This window comes from Vanacampus margaritifer, chromosome 7, assembly GCF_051991255.1.
Source record: "Vanacampus margaritifer isolate UIUO_Vmar chromosome 7, RoL_Vmar_1.0, whole genome shotgun sequence".
Classification (NCBI taxonomy): domain Eukaryota; kingdom Metazoa; phylum Chordata; class Actinopteri; order Syngnathiformes; family Syngnathidae; genus Vanacampus; species Vanacampus margaritifer.
The window spans coordinates 19,237,193-19,253,011 of NC_135438.1; the positions used below are offsets into that span (position 1 = coordinate 19,237,193).

Genomic DNA, 15,819 nt, shown 5'->3' on the forward strand with positions numbered 1-15,819 from the left:
TTATGGCTTCTGTCAGTCTTTTTGGCACCATCCATTTTTGTGTAGTATCTTGGTTAAATGTCGTCATGGCTGTTTGTGTGTGCGATTTGTCTGTCTTACATTATGGCCACAGTAGCCATGGTAACACAAGCAAGTTTTCACAACTGGAGAGTGGCTAAGAATCATCTATGGGCACACAGGGGTTAATCCTCTGTGTGTCTGTGTGTGTGTGCGTGTGTGTGTGTGTGTGTGTTGTAAGATTTGCCATTGAAATGCTACATGACTGGGTTAATCCACAGAGCAAGTGTATGTGTCGGGTGATGGAGAGGCAGTGGGGGTAGGAGGTGTATCAGGATAAGGCTTTAAGGGCTTACATTCACCGTCTCTTTCGCTGTGAGGCACAGGGCAGGCCTTATCTTCAAGCAGCACCCTAACCAGTGACATACACACACACACGCACACACTTACACATAGACGCACAAATATTTTGCTGTAGAACCTTCCCTGCACTGGCTAGCCTCACAGCTAAAGCCAGAAATCCAAGTACTATGTTGGCATAATTATTAGGGGTGTGCTAAGAAATAATTTCTCATAAGAATCATGATTCTAATTTAGTATGATTCAGAATTGATTTTAAATGTCCCCAAATCGATTAAAAAATATATATTTTATACTGTCTTTTGTTTGTGTGTGCCTTTATTGGGAGCGCTGTTCATGTTGTACCCAATTTGGCCACTTAGGGGCAGTGTGGTTCCACGTGGTCTGATACACTGTTAAATTGTAGCCACATTAGAGAGTAGAAGGAAAAAGTCACAATCAAATTATTCCAATAAAAGTTGTTTTTTTGCAGCGTGGAGCCGTTCTTTTGAGTGATAAAAGTGCTGCGAGTAGAGCACTAATTAGCATTAGCGAGTCAGACTAGTAGATCATTACAATTCCTTGAACATCTATAAATTGAAGCAAAAATCATTGTCAATCAAATCATTATGAATCAAAAATCTTTCTTAATTGAGAATTGATTCTAAATCGAATCGCTTACCCAAAAATCCAAATTGAATCGAATTGTGAGACATTCAAAGATTCCCACTCCTAATAATGATCATTTAATGAAAAAAAAATAAGATGACCAAAGAATTCTATTTATGTTTGCTTGCCAGACTACACTGTAGAGTCTACAGTGTAGACAGTAGCGGCTTCTGCAAGCAACAACTTGCGCTATCAAGAATAGGCAGTAAATGATGACAGCTAACGTTCTTTAGTGCAATGTCAAGTCAACTCACGCAAAAGATATGTTATCTGTTCCACTAACAGCCACTCAATTCTCATTAAAACACAATATAATTCAACTTAACCTTAACCTGCCAAACCTTAGTAATAAATGAACCACAATAAAATATAAACACTTGCCTTGGTTTGGTTAAAGTGAAATATTATGTGATAACTTAAATCTAGCATCTCATTTAATGGAGAGCAAGCGAACGTTGTATGGACCAAAGACATCAGTTGTCTTAAAAGGACAGAAGAAAGCATAAATAATAACAATTTAATCCAGTGAAGGCATCAACAAAACTTCTTGGTGACATTTTCGCATATTTTATATATAATACAGAGCAGTGATCCCATTGTGAAATTAAAAGTTTACACAAATAATTCTCATGATGATCTTGATGTCAATGGCACAATTCCCTTGTGTCTGTCTGTCTGTCTGGTTTAAGGTCCTTTGAAGACTTTTTGTCAAACCCGAGTTTGCCATCAACACAACCTAGTGGCCATGGCTGGCATAAACAAATTGTTTTCTTTTGCCTCATGGGCGGGCGACGGCGTGATTGACACCTATGAATGAATTCATCTCCAGCAACAAGTGGCCAAGCAAACATTTAATGCGACGTCTACTTAAAGTGGTTGGTGCACAACCATTTAAAAAATATATATAAGTGATTAAAGGGGGCGCATGGTGAGTACACTCCCTGATGTGCGCTGAGTGAAGTTGACCTCCATCTTTAATCCAATTTAATCAAAGCAAGAACAGTGGAGTAAAAAAAAAGCAGCTGAAAATTAACCAGAACTGAGAAAAGCCACAGCAAAAGCAGTCTGGCTTAAACGTGCTGCTGAATCAGCTGTGCGAGAGGCCAGAAGGAAAAGGTCATCTTACCTCCCTCAGTTTCTAGCTGTGACATGGCCATTTTGTCAGTCATAAAGTCAGGTTGATTGCGATACACTGCTCAAACTCCTTCACTGTGTGTCGCGTGTTCATGCCTCTCCCTCTCTGTGATATCTCCAGTGTCCAGACTGTCAGCTCGGAGGCATTGGAGGGTGAGGAGGGGGCACTTCCCCTCACTAGTCAACAGGAAACTGAACGTCTGCCTCAGTTCTGATAACAACCATCACATTTGCCCTCCTTCCGCACTCGTCTTAAGTCAGCTGACTACTCCAGATGGATGTTTTTTGCATTAAGTACACATTTTGTTTTCTTTATTTTGTACATTATGATGAAATACCGTGATTTGTCTAATGGGGTACAGTATTTTACTCATTGTCTCAACATTATGTGCCCAGTGATTGACCGGTGACCAGTCCAGGTTGTTGTGCACTTTTAGGAATAGGCCTCAGCTTCTTGCGACTCTGAAAAGGATTAACTGGCAACTAGTTTAGGGTGCACCCTGTCTCTCAACTTAAGTCAATAGGGGAAGGCTTTAGCTCACCCGTGACCCTACAAGCACAATAGAAAATGGAAGAATGCAGGCATATTGCTCTACTTTGCAGATTCAAACTTTAATTACAGTGTAGTGTAGTTTTCAATTTCTTTGAAAAAATATTCAATGATTTTAAAAAATCCATGCTTACAAATTAAAACAACTTTTACTCAAGTCAAGAATTTTATTTTGCTGATATGACTATCTTACATAAATACAGAGGGGATTTTTTAAATCAATTTTTAAATTTTTTTTTTTTTTACAAATGAGCATTACAGCCTAATGATGTGTAACAAAGATGCCGCGGGGAATGGTGGCTGGGTGGGAAATAATTATATATTTGTAGCAAGGTTCATTCACACGACTTTTGGTGTGCATGCAAGTGTGAATAAAATTAGTAATGTTAGTAATACTAGTAATAGTAAGACTTCTACTACTGCTACTAACTAGGGACGTTCAATTGGCCTACCGCTTTTTTTTTTTCAGAACAATGGCAGTTAGAGTCAACTCAAATCTTGAGTAGTCACCAATACCACTTGTACTTGTGATATGAACATTTTAACCCAAAAAAATAACAATGATTTTAAAGAAATACCTATACATATATCCTAATATGGCATTTTCCTTAAAATTGCATGAAATTAATTACAATTTTCTATTCTTCCGATGTCTAATTCGTAGTTCCTGATCGTGAAACGGCCAAAAGAAGATAGCCTAACAAATACCAGTACCTTGAAATAAGACCAGATATCGGCCCAATACCGCTACTCGCCCATCCCTACTACTATTACTACTATTTATTACATAGCACCTGTCGAAACAAAGTCGTAAGGTGTTACACATTAAACACAATCGATGACCAAAATAAAACAATTGAGCTTAAAGTTCAATAAACTTAATTACATAAATAAAAAATAAATACATAAATAGCACGGGGGGGGGGGGGGGGTTATGGGGGGAACAAATACAAAAACCTGCACCACTAAAAGAATGCCATATGATAAAAGTGATTCTCAATAAATCAATAAGTTTGCCAGCAGTACAGTGTACAGTATTGTATATGTGCCCTTTGATTGACTATGGGGCCCATTCCAGGGTCTTGGATGCCTTTTCACCCACTGCCAGCTGGAATAGGCTCCAGCTACCCATGACCACAAACAGGATCAGCAATAAATAAACTCTTTCAACACTACAACCTGCAGGGAAGACTAGTGGCTTAAAACTATCAAGAGGCCGAGCATGTCTGTCGGTCGGACCTTTGGTAGCAGTGCCCTCTTGTGGCCGCATTGTATAAGTGTGTTTCATCCTAACTAGAATAGCCTTTCTTTGCTCCGCTCTCCAACCACATGCGTAGGATTTCAGGCACCGACATACCACCATAATAAAGTAAATGGCACGTGTGTCACTGTCACATATCAGTGCATGCCAGTAATGAACTTAAGGCAGCCTGTGATAGACTAATCAAACCAACCAGCCACAACATTAGGACCACTTTCTCATTTTCACTATAATTCTAACAAGATCTGTAACAATAATTCTCAGTTCTCAATGTGGTTTGAAACCAAAAGTCAAAGCAGAATATTTGATCAAGCTAATGTGTTGGCTACTGCGTTGTATGTGTGCAAAAGGTTATAACGTTGCGGTAGGTGAGTACACCACAACTGTATTTAAATTAAAAGAACAAAAAGAAGAAGCCGATGAGGTTGCTCACTGATCGTCGTCGTTATCCATCATTGTCAGTGTTCTTCCCTCACACTAGCAGGTGGCCTAGTGTGTGTGTGCGTGTGTTTGCGCGTGTCTCACAGAGACTGGAGTCAGCTGACAGCTATGTGAGGGGATGTGACAGTGGCCTGATGCTGCGTTCTCTGTTCTCTGGGAGCCATTTTGTCTGTCTCTGATCTCCGAGTCAGGTCTACCCCCCGCCACACACCCACCCTCCTCCAGCCAATCACGTCAGCGCTCAGCCTTGCAGAAAACATCGAAACAGTCTGATTTCTCTCAGTCTCAACCTCCCTGCCTCCCTCCCTCCCCACTCCTCCTGCACCCCCGCAGCCTTCATCTCCCATTTGCTCCTCATCCCTCTTACTTCTCCCTCCTCCGTCACCCTCTCCTGTTTTCTCTTATCTCAGCCCTCCCTCTAACTCTTCCCTTTCGCAAATCACATCTTTCTACTCTCGCTTTCTTTTTTTCCTTCATAATCCTCCCTCCCTCCTCTCCAGGCTCCCTTGTTGTGCAACCCGTTTCCAAACAGCTAAGCCTTTGTGCCTTTTTGTCTCTTGCCATTTCAGCCAGGCTGCAGTCTTTACTCATTTTCCTCCAATCAGGGACACCATGTGACTCCCTGCATGAGAGGGCACAGTCCCTCCCACCCCTTTTCTCTCTCTCTCTCTTACCCTCTCCCCTCACCTTGCCAACAAGCCAGGCAACATACGCTAGCAATCAGGGGCATCAAAAAAGAAAAGAGGAGGATGAAAAAGGTGAGGGGGGGGACAAATAAAGTTGAGAAAAATGAGTGAGCTTACAGCTTCGGTGGGAGGGGGGGGGGGGGGTTCATTTCATGTAATTATCCAAGCATCTGCGAGTTCAGAAACAATAAGACATCCCCACACATTCTGCTCCAGTGTTGATGTCATCCACATGCTGGGGCACATGCTGTGTGTACATCCAGATGCGCGCACACACTCAAGCACAAACGCTGAGCCCACACAAGAAGGAGGGGAGGGCCCTTTGCTGTTAAACATGGCACTGGAATGTAAACAAGCCAGAAGGGGAGACAGAGAGGGGAGCAACTATTGGGCGGCTGCAGTTTGATCATTTCTGCCACAGCTAACGCGACATCTGGTGAAACTAGCCATTGGTTGGGCTTTGTTGGACTCACAAAGTGGAAGTGTCGCATTTAAATTAGGGGTGGCCATTTGACTAGATGTCCTTAATCGACTGTGGCGAAAATTCACAAACACTTCATTAAATGGAACTGTGATGTTGTGACCAGTCCAGGATGTACCACATCTCTCACTCAATGCCAGTTGGGATCAGCTACTATAGATGGATGGATTAATACATTAATTATTATTCAATGGTATGGGTGAATCTATTTGAATGTTCTGAGCTCCAGTTTTGATGCCTGCCTTGTTTTAAGCAAAATAATGTTGTCATATGAGGTCTGGAGACTTTTCGCCCAAAAGTATCAACGCAACACTTTTGTTTTTGCTCCCATTTTTTGTGAAATGTACTCCAAAACAAAAGTTTTGTGTTTATATTTTTGTTGAGTTTAGATGATGTCATGTTGTTCTTCTCTGGACCACAAACTAAATCAACAGTCGCAGTGCACATCTAGTTCAGAGTCACAGGGAGGTAGAGCCTATCAAACCTGACATCAGGTGAGTCAAACCTCAGAACTGTAATTTAATGAGAAATGTGAATTACTGATAAAAAAAAAAATTGTTAATCATGACATTACTTTAAAGGGATACTTGACTCAATGAGCCATTTTCAGCTGTAAAAAGTTTGAATTTTGTCCAGAATGAATTTGATAAGTACATTTATTTGTATATAATTAATACCTTTAATAAATAATTAATAAACCTGTGCTGAGGAAGTAGGTAGCCTAATGACCAATCATGGCTCACCTTTTCTGGGTTTGATCAGCTAACTGAGTCGACAGCAAGCGGAAAAATTAGTTTTTAAAGTTATTAATTGTATACAAATAAATGTAGGTATGAAATTTATTTTGGACAAATTACTAACTTTTTACTGCTGGAATGGCTCAATGAGTCAAGTAGGCTATCCCTTTAACTGCTGAACGCAGAACATTGATTTTCAAACCACTACTGCCACCTGATGCCAAAAAATGATACTACACCCCCCCCCCCCCCCCCTTCTTCACGTACACAATGTGCACATGACGTCACCTCCACAGACAGAGGGCGGGAAATTCGAACATGATTCCAGTCTGAAAACTATTGGTCAGAGGTTTGCAGGAGTATGCCCATTGTGAACAGCTAGGGTGTTAATCTATTGATTGGAAAATGATTCAGTCATATTTTTGGCAAAATTGTTACATAGAGCAACTTTAATGAGTGTCTATAATAAGTTGCTATGTGAATGGAAATCAAATACATAATATGCGTTGGAAAGAAACTATTTGAAGCACAGTTGAAAACAAAATGAGCGCAAAAAGGGAGGTTCGCTACAGGGCAGTCATAAGTCTTTTTGGAAATTTCCATGACCATGTTGATTAAGTATGCAATCTGACCGCAAGATAGCTAAGGACCTATTCTAAACAAGAGCTCCAGCCTCGGCTGTGCAAGCTTGTTTAACGGCTGAAGTGGCAGCACTATTTGCCTTGCGGAGCACAGGGCCCAGAGATTGGAAACACACGTGCAGGTTTAATCACACAGAGGCTTAATCACACAGCCAGACACATTTCTGCATCTACTGCATCTCCCCAACAATGCTTGGCTATTTGTTCATCCATTGGGATGATGAAGCATTGTCTCTGAACTTGGCTGCAACCTTCTGAAGCGGCTGCCTCTCGAATAACTTACCAGTTAAATAGTTTCCAAACCACAAAACATGAGAGTATTTACTGTTTGGATCCTTCTCATGATTAAAGTCTGTGGCTGGCCGCACGTCTCATCCAGGCTGTTGACCACCGCAGCCACTGTGGTCTGTTAGTCAGGGGGGAGAAGAGAGGCCATGTCAGGGTGATACTGCACCCTCCAAAAGACTGAAAACACACTGACTTGCACTCCCCCGCGGCTGAATATTGCATGACAGTACAAGTAATATGTAGTAATACGTTTTCAGCTACAGGATTATATTTCATGTCTACACGTGCTATGAGCAGTGGGACATAAATCGCGCTAACACTTAATAATATATTGCCCAGGGCGCACCAGCACAGGGTTTATTTCTAGACCTTGATTCCTCTTTTCTTCCCTAGCATGTGTGATTAGAGTCAATAAAAATGAGTGGAGTTATCTGTTTGCTGTCAGACTCTCCGAACCCAAGTACAACCATATGTAGCCTGCAGGGAGTCCCTCATCCTTCAAAGACAGTGGACAAATCACACACTTTCCAATATAGTACTTTAATATGATGGATATTCCCTCCACCAAGTTGCTGTCTGTGACTGAACTGTGGGAACCAAGCAGCTGTTACTTAATTAAAAAACAAAAAGAAGAAAAACATTCAAATAGGCAAAAAGCAACACTGAATTTTTTTTTTTTTTTAAATCCCGCCACATTGTTTTTAGGCAAAAGCAAAGACAACAAGAAACCTAAATCCATGGGTTAGGAGCAACAAATGTGCAATGTTTCAACACAGGTATGCACATTAATACAATATGATGGATACTCCTTCCACCAAGTTACTGTCTGTGACGGAACTCCCACAAACCGACCAGCTATTACTTAATGGAACACATTAAAATAGGTAAGAAGCAATCATCTGAAACTATTTTTTTTTTATTCTCACATTGTTCTAGGCTTAACAAGGAGCATAAGGAACTTAATGCATGATTAAACAACACACAAATGCCTGTTTTTGAATGTTGAAAATGTTCTCTACAGTCAGGTATGCATGTACTGACCTCTTTCATGACCTCGGCGAAGAAAGGAATTTTGGGTAGAAACTAAGCCATTTTGCAAAGTAATACAAGAAAGTTGGAAGACTGTTGTAAAAAATTTCCACCACATTACAAAAAATTTGACTGTAAATGATAGAGCCAAGATAAAGATGATTGTTTTTCACTGCAAACATTGACTGAAGGCTCCTTTCATATAAATATGCATGCCTTATGCTAATTACCCACCCCACCATCAATAAATAAATAAATAAATTAATTAATTAAAACTTCAGGGAAAGCCTGGGCAAGGCTGTCTAGGCCGATGAGCTGCTGAAGGCCAAACAAAGGAAGTGATTCATCAATGTGATCTTTTTGTACATGCATCTTCAAATAATAGAAATGCGAGTAGTCTTCATTTAACCGAGCAGAGCCAATCTTGCAGTCGGTGACCTTTGACCTCTAACAGCACATTCAGCTTTCTTACCGCATTCTCTCGGGTTTGTAGTACATGTTAAAAGACTTCATCTATTCCAACCTCAGAAAAACTCTCTCAGAAATGATTATTTTCAACAACAACTGGCCGAGGCACAATGGAGGAATATTAGCGGCACCATAGCAACAACTTTTGGCTGTGTGAGTGTGTGTGTCACAAACATCTGTTCATAATCAATCTCGTAACTCCAACAACATCCTGCAAAAAGTTACATTGGAGATCAAAGTAAAAAAGCAGCAGATATGTGTTGACCCATCTTTTCTGTTCCTCCTCTCAGGCCAGCAAATAAGGCAACATCCCATGAGCCTTTGCAAACTCAGCCCAGGGCCCGAGGGCGCCCGGCTCCCTGTTCGTCTGTGCCTCAGTCACGCCACAGCAGGAACAGCACTCTCCAACTCGAAATACATCAACAAATGATGTGGAAAAGTCAGCGGCCGACAATGGCAGCGGTGGCCGTCGCAGCTGTCATCAATGGCGAGCATCACCACATCCACGGCGGCTACTTACCGGGACACGCGCAGCCGCCCACCGACATCTTCTCACATGTCTGGTGGGAATCCGATGAGAATGACGGTGTTGGCTCTGTTATCCCTGCTCTCTTCCTCTCCTCTTTCCTGTCTCTCACCAGTCACTGCTGCTGCTCACATGAGCGTCTGTTTTCCCCACGGTTCACACACACACACATATATACACACGCATACACACGCACATACACGCGCACACACACTCACACAGCCGGGGAGCAGAGAGAGATGGAGGGAGAGTGTGAAGGGAGGACAAGAGAGTGACAAAAAGCAACAGACAAGAAGAGGTTAAAAAGAGAGCCTGCACTCACACACACCCGCACGCACGCACACACACTCACACATACACACACAGACACAAAGGATCAGATTCTCTCAGTAGTAAGAGAGCACTGTGGATGTGTGTGTGAGTGTGTGAATGTTATATAGAGTGAGCAGAATTCAGTCCTGCCTCTGCTCTGCCCTCATCAGCCCTGCAAATTACAGCTCAGGTGGGAGGAGAGAAGGAGAGAGAGGGAGGGAATGAGGCCGAGTGCCAGAGTGTGTACGTGTGTATATGGTGTGTGTATAGTCTGCATGTGAGTGTGTCAAAGTGACCTGAAAACAACCATGTGGTGTAGGTCCTTCCCCCCTTTAAATATGTCGCGAGTGTGCTGTTTCAATGACATGTGCAAGAAAGGTCACAAGCATGTTCCCTTCACGTGATCTTCGGGGAATCTAGTGACGTGCAAGCGTGTGTTTGTTTGTGTATGTGCTGCAGCCGTCTGAGTGGCTTGTTACCATCTAGCAAAGGTCTGCTACACGGCAGGGAGGGTAGGGGGAGGCAAAAAAGGGGGAGGAGCACAGGGAGGTGGGGGCGACTGACGTGCCTCAGCTCTTTCCTTTCTCTCTCTCTCCCTCTCTGTCATCTCCCTTTCTCGCTCCGTTAGTCTTTCTGTCTGCAGTATGTCACACAGTGTTACTCTCTCACTTCACTCATCGTTTTTTCTCTCTCCTCCTCCGCCATTTATCTCCTTCACTCGCTGCCGCTCTTTTCCCTCCCACTGTTTATAATCTGTCTCCTATCACTATGGCATTTGTGTCTCCCAGATATAGATGCGCAGCTTTGCATGTGCTAGTCCAGCTGTGTCAAAAGTTCGCAATTGTTGAACCAGTTAATTACATGACACAAAATGAGTGCTTCACAATTTCGTCTACTCCTGTATATAGTTTGAAATATCAGAAAGTCACATGAAAGAATCCAACTAAATTAGCATACAAATGAGGATAAGCGGTTCAGCAAATGAATGAATGAATGATTACTTCCAAGTTACGATCATCTCAATCACCAGACCTCAAACCCATTTAAAACCTGTGGAGGGGGTTAAAGAAGAGAGTGCAGAGGAGAGGACCTAAGCCGGTGGATGATTTTGAAAGATTGTCTTTGAACAAAGTGGAATGGTCGAAGATCACTCTTTCTGTATTCTCCCATCTTGTGAACTATTACAGAAAAAGATTAAAGATTAGGTGCTGTTTTGCAGGGTTGTATAAAGTATTGACATCAGGGCTGCTAATAATTGTGACGTACAATAATTATTCCATAATGTGGGATTTTTTTCTGAATAAATTCACTTGAAATAAATAAAGGTTAGATTTTCCCCTTTTTAAAGGGGAAGCCACCCCCAAAAAATATTGACAAAAATATGTATTATGTAGCCCCACTAGTCTAAATACAGTATTCTGTTTAATATTGCATCAGTGGAATATGAGTTAAGCAGCAAAATTCAGCAGTTTTTATCAATATCGGAAGGCAACCATTTTGCCCCTGCTGTCCAGTGAAAATGACATCACAGTTGCTCAGGTCCCAGGTAACAAACCAATCACAGCGCAGCTTCAGAAAACAGGTGAGCTGTGATTGGTCGTTCCCTGAGCCCTGAACAACTGTGATGTCATCTTCAGTCGACAGCAAGTGACAAAACGTCCGCCCCCTGAGATGGATAAAAATGGGTGGATTATGCTGCAAAACTCATATTCCACAAATGTAATATTAATCAGAATGTCATGTTTAGACTAGTGAGGTCACATATAACATGTTATTGTCAAGAAATGTTTACATTTGACTTCCCCTTTAGTCCAATATTAAATTTATATTAAATATTAGGAGAAAATAATAACATAGAAATAGAAAATGATACATTAGAAGTTAATAAGACAGTGAATATATTCATATATGTACGTCATACGCATTGAGCATTTGAAAGTCAGAGAGCATGTTAAAAAAAATGTTTGTGATATTGTTGACGCAGTGGAATTGCAGTGCATATACTTGTAATTGTACTTGAAATGTTTCCATGACTTTTCCTCTCCTATTCTCAACTAAGGTAACTAAAATATTGGATACATCTTTTGATATTATGCAATGCAGTTCTACACCACCACAAACGACAATAATAAACTCTTTATATCCTGTTAAAGGGATACTTAACACAAATTGACACACAAAGCATTACCATCATAAGTTAATAATTCTTGACACAGCTTTTGTATTTCACCACATCAGATTGTGCATGTGTATGAAATGATGTGAATGTGAGCGCATACGTCAGAGAAAGGAGGTCACATATCTAAGCAGTCTTATCAACGTCCACTGTTTGCTTCCAAATTCGTATCACAGACTTGTGTTAAAACAGGTTCTTGCTTTACATGCAAAGAAGAATATAAGTATGCATAGATCACCTCCCCCATGTTTTTTTTCTTTTTCTCTCTTTTTTTAAGAGACTTGCTCTTTGTCTCCCTTGCTCTCATCCTCACCCTCGTCTCATTAGGCAGTATCTCATTTTGAGGAGGGGAGTGTTAAGCCAATCAGAGAGTGGAAGAAAGAGCAAGGGAAGGAGGGAGACGGCGAGAGGAGAGCGACGGAGAGGCTGCAGAAGGGAGAGGGCAAAGATGGAGTGAACGAGAGATGGAGGAAATGCAAGGGTGAGGGAGGGAGAATAAATAGCTCTAGCACACTCGTCCCCCATTACCCCGGGAGGGCACTGTCGCCATGGCAATGTGGCAGAAAAAGGATAGCACAAGCATGATCAGCTTCTCAACGACCACATACACACACATTTGCCAGTAAAAATTGTCATCTGCCCACATAAACTGTTTCTTTAGACGCTTTTGACAAGTTCATAGAATCTTATGTACATGACCGAGAGCAGCTGCTCTACTAACATAACTTATATACAAGCGCATCAAACCACATTGTAAAATGTACTGATGAACTGTCAAAGACCCAGTAATAAAGACAAATAACAGTCTATCCATGCCACAGAAAGTGTCAAAGACAGAGTAAGCACAGAGCAAGAGGGGACGAAAAGACTAGAGTACAATGATAAAGGAGAGCAGTGGAAAAAGATAAGAGTATCAGAGTTGCCAAACATGTACTTCCCTTATCCAAGTTTCATTTAGACAATTGTTCACCTTACACACTTGCTCTATTGTTTGCTGCGTTTTATTCTGTGCTTGGATGTACTGTATGTTCATCAAATTATATATATTGGGCAGATTAACTATTAGTGTGCTATTGGATATGAGTTGTTGCGGATATTAAAACAACAACAAAAAGTCTACACACCCCTGTTCAAATGGCAGGTTTTTGTGAAATAAAAAACGAGACCAAAATAAATAATTTCAAAACTTTTTTCCACTATTGATTTAACTAACCTACAATGTAACCATGTCCAACTCAAGAGAGCAAAAGTAAAAATAAAAATTAATAATTGAGATAACACCCTATTATAACTAGGGTTGTGGTTGTCTTCAGAATTAACCATGTTAAATATCCACCATTGAAAATGCCTTTGTTAAACCCCATATAAAGTTCTGATGTTCTATTTTGTTTTTTGTTTTTTAATGTTCAAAATTGTCTTCACCTTGACTAAGGCTGACTTTTTCTAAGTAAATATTACTCATTGGGTGTTTTTTTTTTTACAGTGTACTCATCTGCTGATTGATGACTTAAAAAAAATAAAAAAGAGACACATTTGCTGTGTGCTCGCTTAAGTTGAGAATAAAAAAATGCCATGAAAAAAATACTAAAACAGGTTAATTTTATTTGGAGTTAATCAGAAGCACATATTAATTGAAAATAAAATTGTGTCACATTTAACATGAGTTGGAATGCTATTGGTTAATTCTCAACACAGCCACATGTCCAGTTATAAGAGGGTGTGCACAATTGTGCAACCATACTAGCGCAATGCATCCTCTCTTGAAAAGATTTTTACTTTTCAATTGTGTTATACAGGTTATCTGTCACATTAAGGTGGAATAATTTTGGAAAAAAATTATCTTGGTCTCGTGTTTTTATAATATTAAAAAAGGGCATTTGAACCAAGTGATTAAAAAAACAACTTTTTATATCCACTGCATAAACATTTTCAAAAATGTCATGTAACAACCAGTAATATTTATCTTTATCGGCATATGCGGCATATTCATAACAAATGCAAACCGCAGCTGTATTCCCACTGCTAAGATAAACGAGTCATCAATGTCTCAGTCATTATGTTGGAACATTTTTATATGTGCACCTGCTACATAAACAACACTGTTACATCATTTCAATTACAGAAAAAAAGGTCTGCAAAGTCAAGTTAAATAGCTTTTTATTGCTTTACATGTTGTGTTTTACAATTATACATTCAGTTTAAGGATGCACTGATGCCGCAAACTCTTACGTAATGTAAAATGAGCATCTTGTTTCTTTTAGCTCGTCGCTCTTCTGTAACCATGCTGTGTTTGTATGTAAGTAAGTGAACGTGTGCACCTTTGAATTCCCTCAGTCTTTACATCATCTCTGCCTTCATCATTTCTTAGTCTTTCTTTCTCTATTAACCAAGCCCACTTTTTCTGCGTTTCTCTCAGACCTTTAATTATTTTCAATAGATGTTCTCTGTGCCATGAGGGACGGCATTCTTCTTCTCTGCAGTGAAAACAAAGAGATTGAGGCAAAGATGAGTCCAATGAGGACAGCAGAGGCACAACTCCTTCGCCAAGTAACGTTTGTGTCCTGCTCTCCCTGCAGAGAAGGTGTCAAGTGAAAGATCTGAGTGTTTTAGCAGGTCACTGAACTGCACACATATATTTCATGAAGTTATTGAGGGTGTGTGTGTGTGTGTGGGGGGGGGGGGCTACATAACAGAACATATAGAGTGTGTGTAACATAAGCGGCAACAGGACTCCCAAGACCTCACAGGTACTTCAAACCAGCTCACAGACCTCCTTGGAGGTCAAGAGTGAGGCGTTGAGAAGCATGATGGGAAATAAACAGGCTTTTACTCATTGTGCTTGTCCCCAAAGCACTTTGGGAAAGTGGCCATTTGTGAATTACTGTGTATTTTATTGTCATACAAAAACACTGGTCCCAGTAGGGTAAATAAATACAGTATGTGACTGTGGAGTGGGTATTGATGTGGTTGTTTTTGGTGTTGAATGCTGCAGTAAGGTGACCCACTTACACTGAATTGCCCCTCCTCAACACAAGTCTCCACATACTCCTGAACATACTGCACCCGCAGGAGACTGACGGAGGCTTTGGCCCCATTTCAGACGGGAATGTGTTTCAAGATGTGTGGTGTATGTGCATGTGTGGGTGTATGAGTGAGAGCTTGGGGAGGAACAGTAGCAGAGGAATTTAAGGGTTTTAATGACAAAACAACAGTAAATAAAAACATACCAAGTTGAAGAAAAATATCAAATTCTTCTTTTGCAGATTTCTCAATCCTGCCATTCAGCAATTAATTTAAACATTGGGGCAAATTAAAAACAATCTACAACTTGATCTGGATTGGCACCGAATTTGAATGGCTATTTACAGAGCTCATTCAAACAGGATTGTGCAATTGGTTATGCAGTTTTTGTGTACAGTAATTCTAAACAAACAACAATGAAATCCTGGATGGTGAGGTATTCAACAAGCAACCCATCAGAAAACAATAAGAGGAAGCTTGTACACCAGGTTATACAAGTTGTTCACATGACTTTATTTCATTTCCTATTAATCTTGCACAGCCATTGACTCTGTAAACCGGCATGACATTCAGAAGAAAGGTCAATCCCTTGCTGGTATGCAAGAGATAACAGGCCAGACACATGCATCATCCTCTATGAAAAACGGGGAGATAATACAAGATAACAGCACAAATATAAGGAGCCAATGAACCTCACTTTGTTATGCATTGCACTTGCTATGTACTGTATTCACTATCTCATTGGTATTTTCTATGGATAGATGGCTAGGGCAATCAGCTCATGAACAAACACAACTTTTGAGAGCTAATATTGTGATAGAAAGGAGTGCCAGCAGGCTGTAAGGGTATACGTCAAATACTACCATCTAGTGGATAAACTAAGAACCACCCATATTAGAAGCACTGAACTTTAATGTACAGGTAGAGCTTACTTTAAATAGCCTCTATATGTTGTGTTGGCATTTTGCAACTTGCTGTCGACTGAAAGTGACATCATAGTGCCTTTGAGCTCAGGTAACAACCAATCATGCTTTAGCTATTGTTGTGTGTTCTGCAATAATCA

The 15,819-nt window shown here is 40.6% G+C and overlaps 1 protein-coding gene across 1 annotated transcript in view; it reads right to left on the bottom strand.

Annotated features, from left to right (window-relative positions):
- The window catches only part of ldb1b (LIM-domain binding 1b), a 32,297-nt gene extending 22,598 nt beyond the window's left edge, over positions 1-9,699 (bottom strand). The window contains exon 1 of the mRNA XM_077570652.1: positions 9,242-9,699. Coding sequence (XP_077426778.1) covers positions 9,242-9,269 — 28 coding nt within the window. The 5' untranslated portion in view covers positions 9,270-9,699. The remainder of the gene's footprint in view (positions 1-9,241) is intronic.
- Between the last annotated feature and the right edge of the window lie 6,120 nt (positions 9,700-15,819).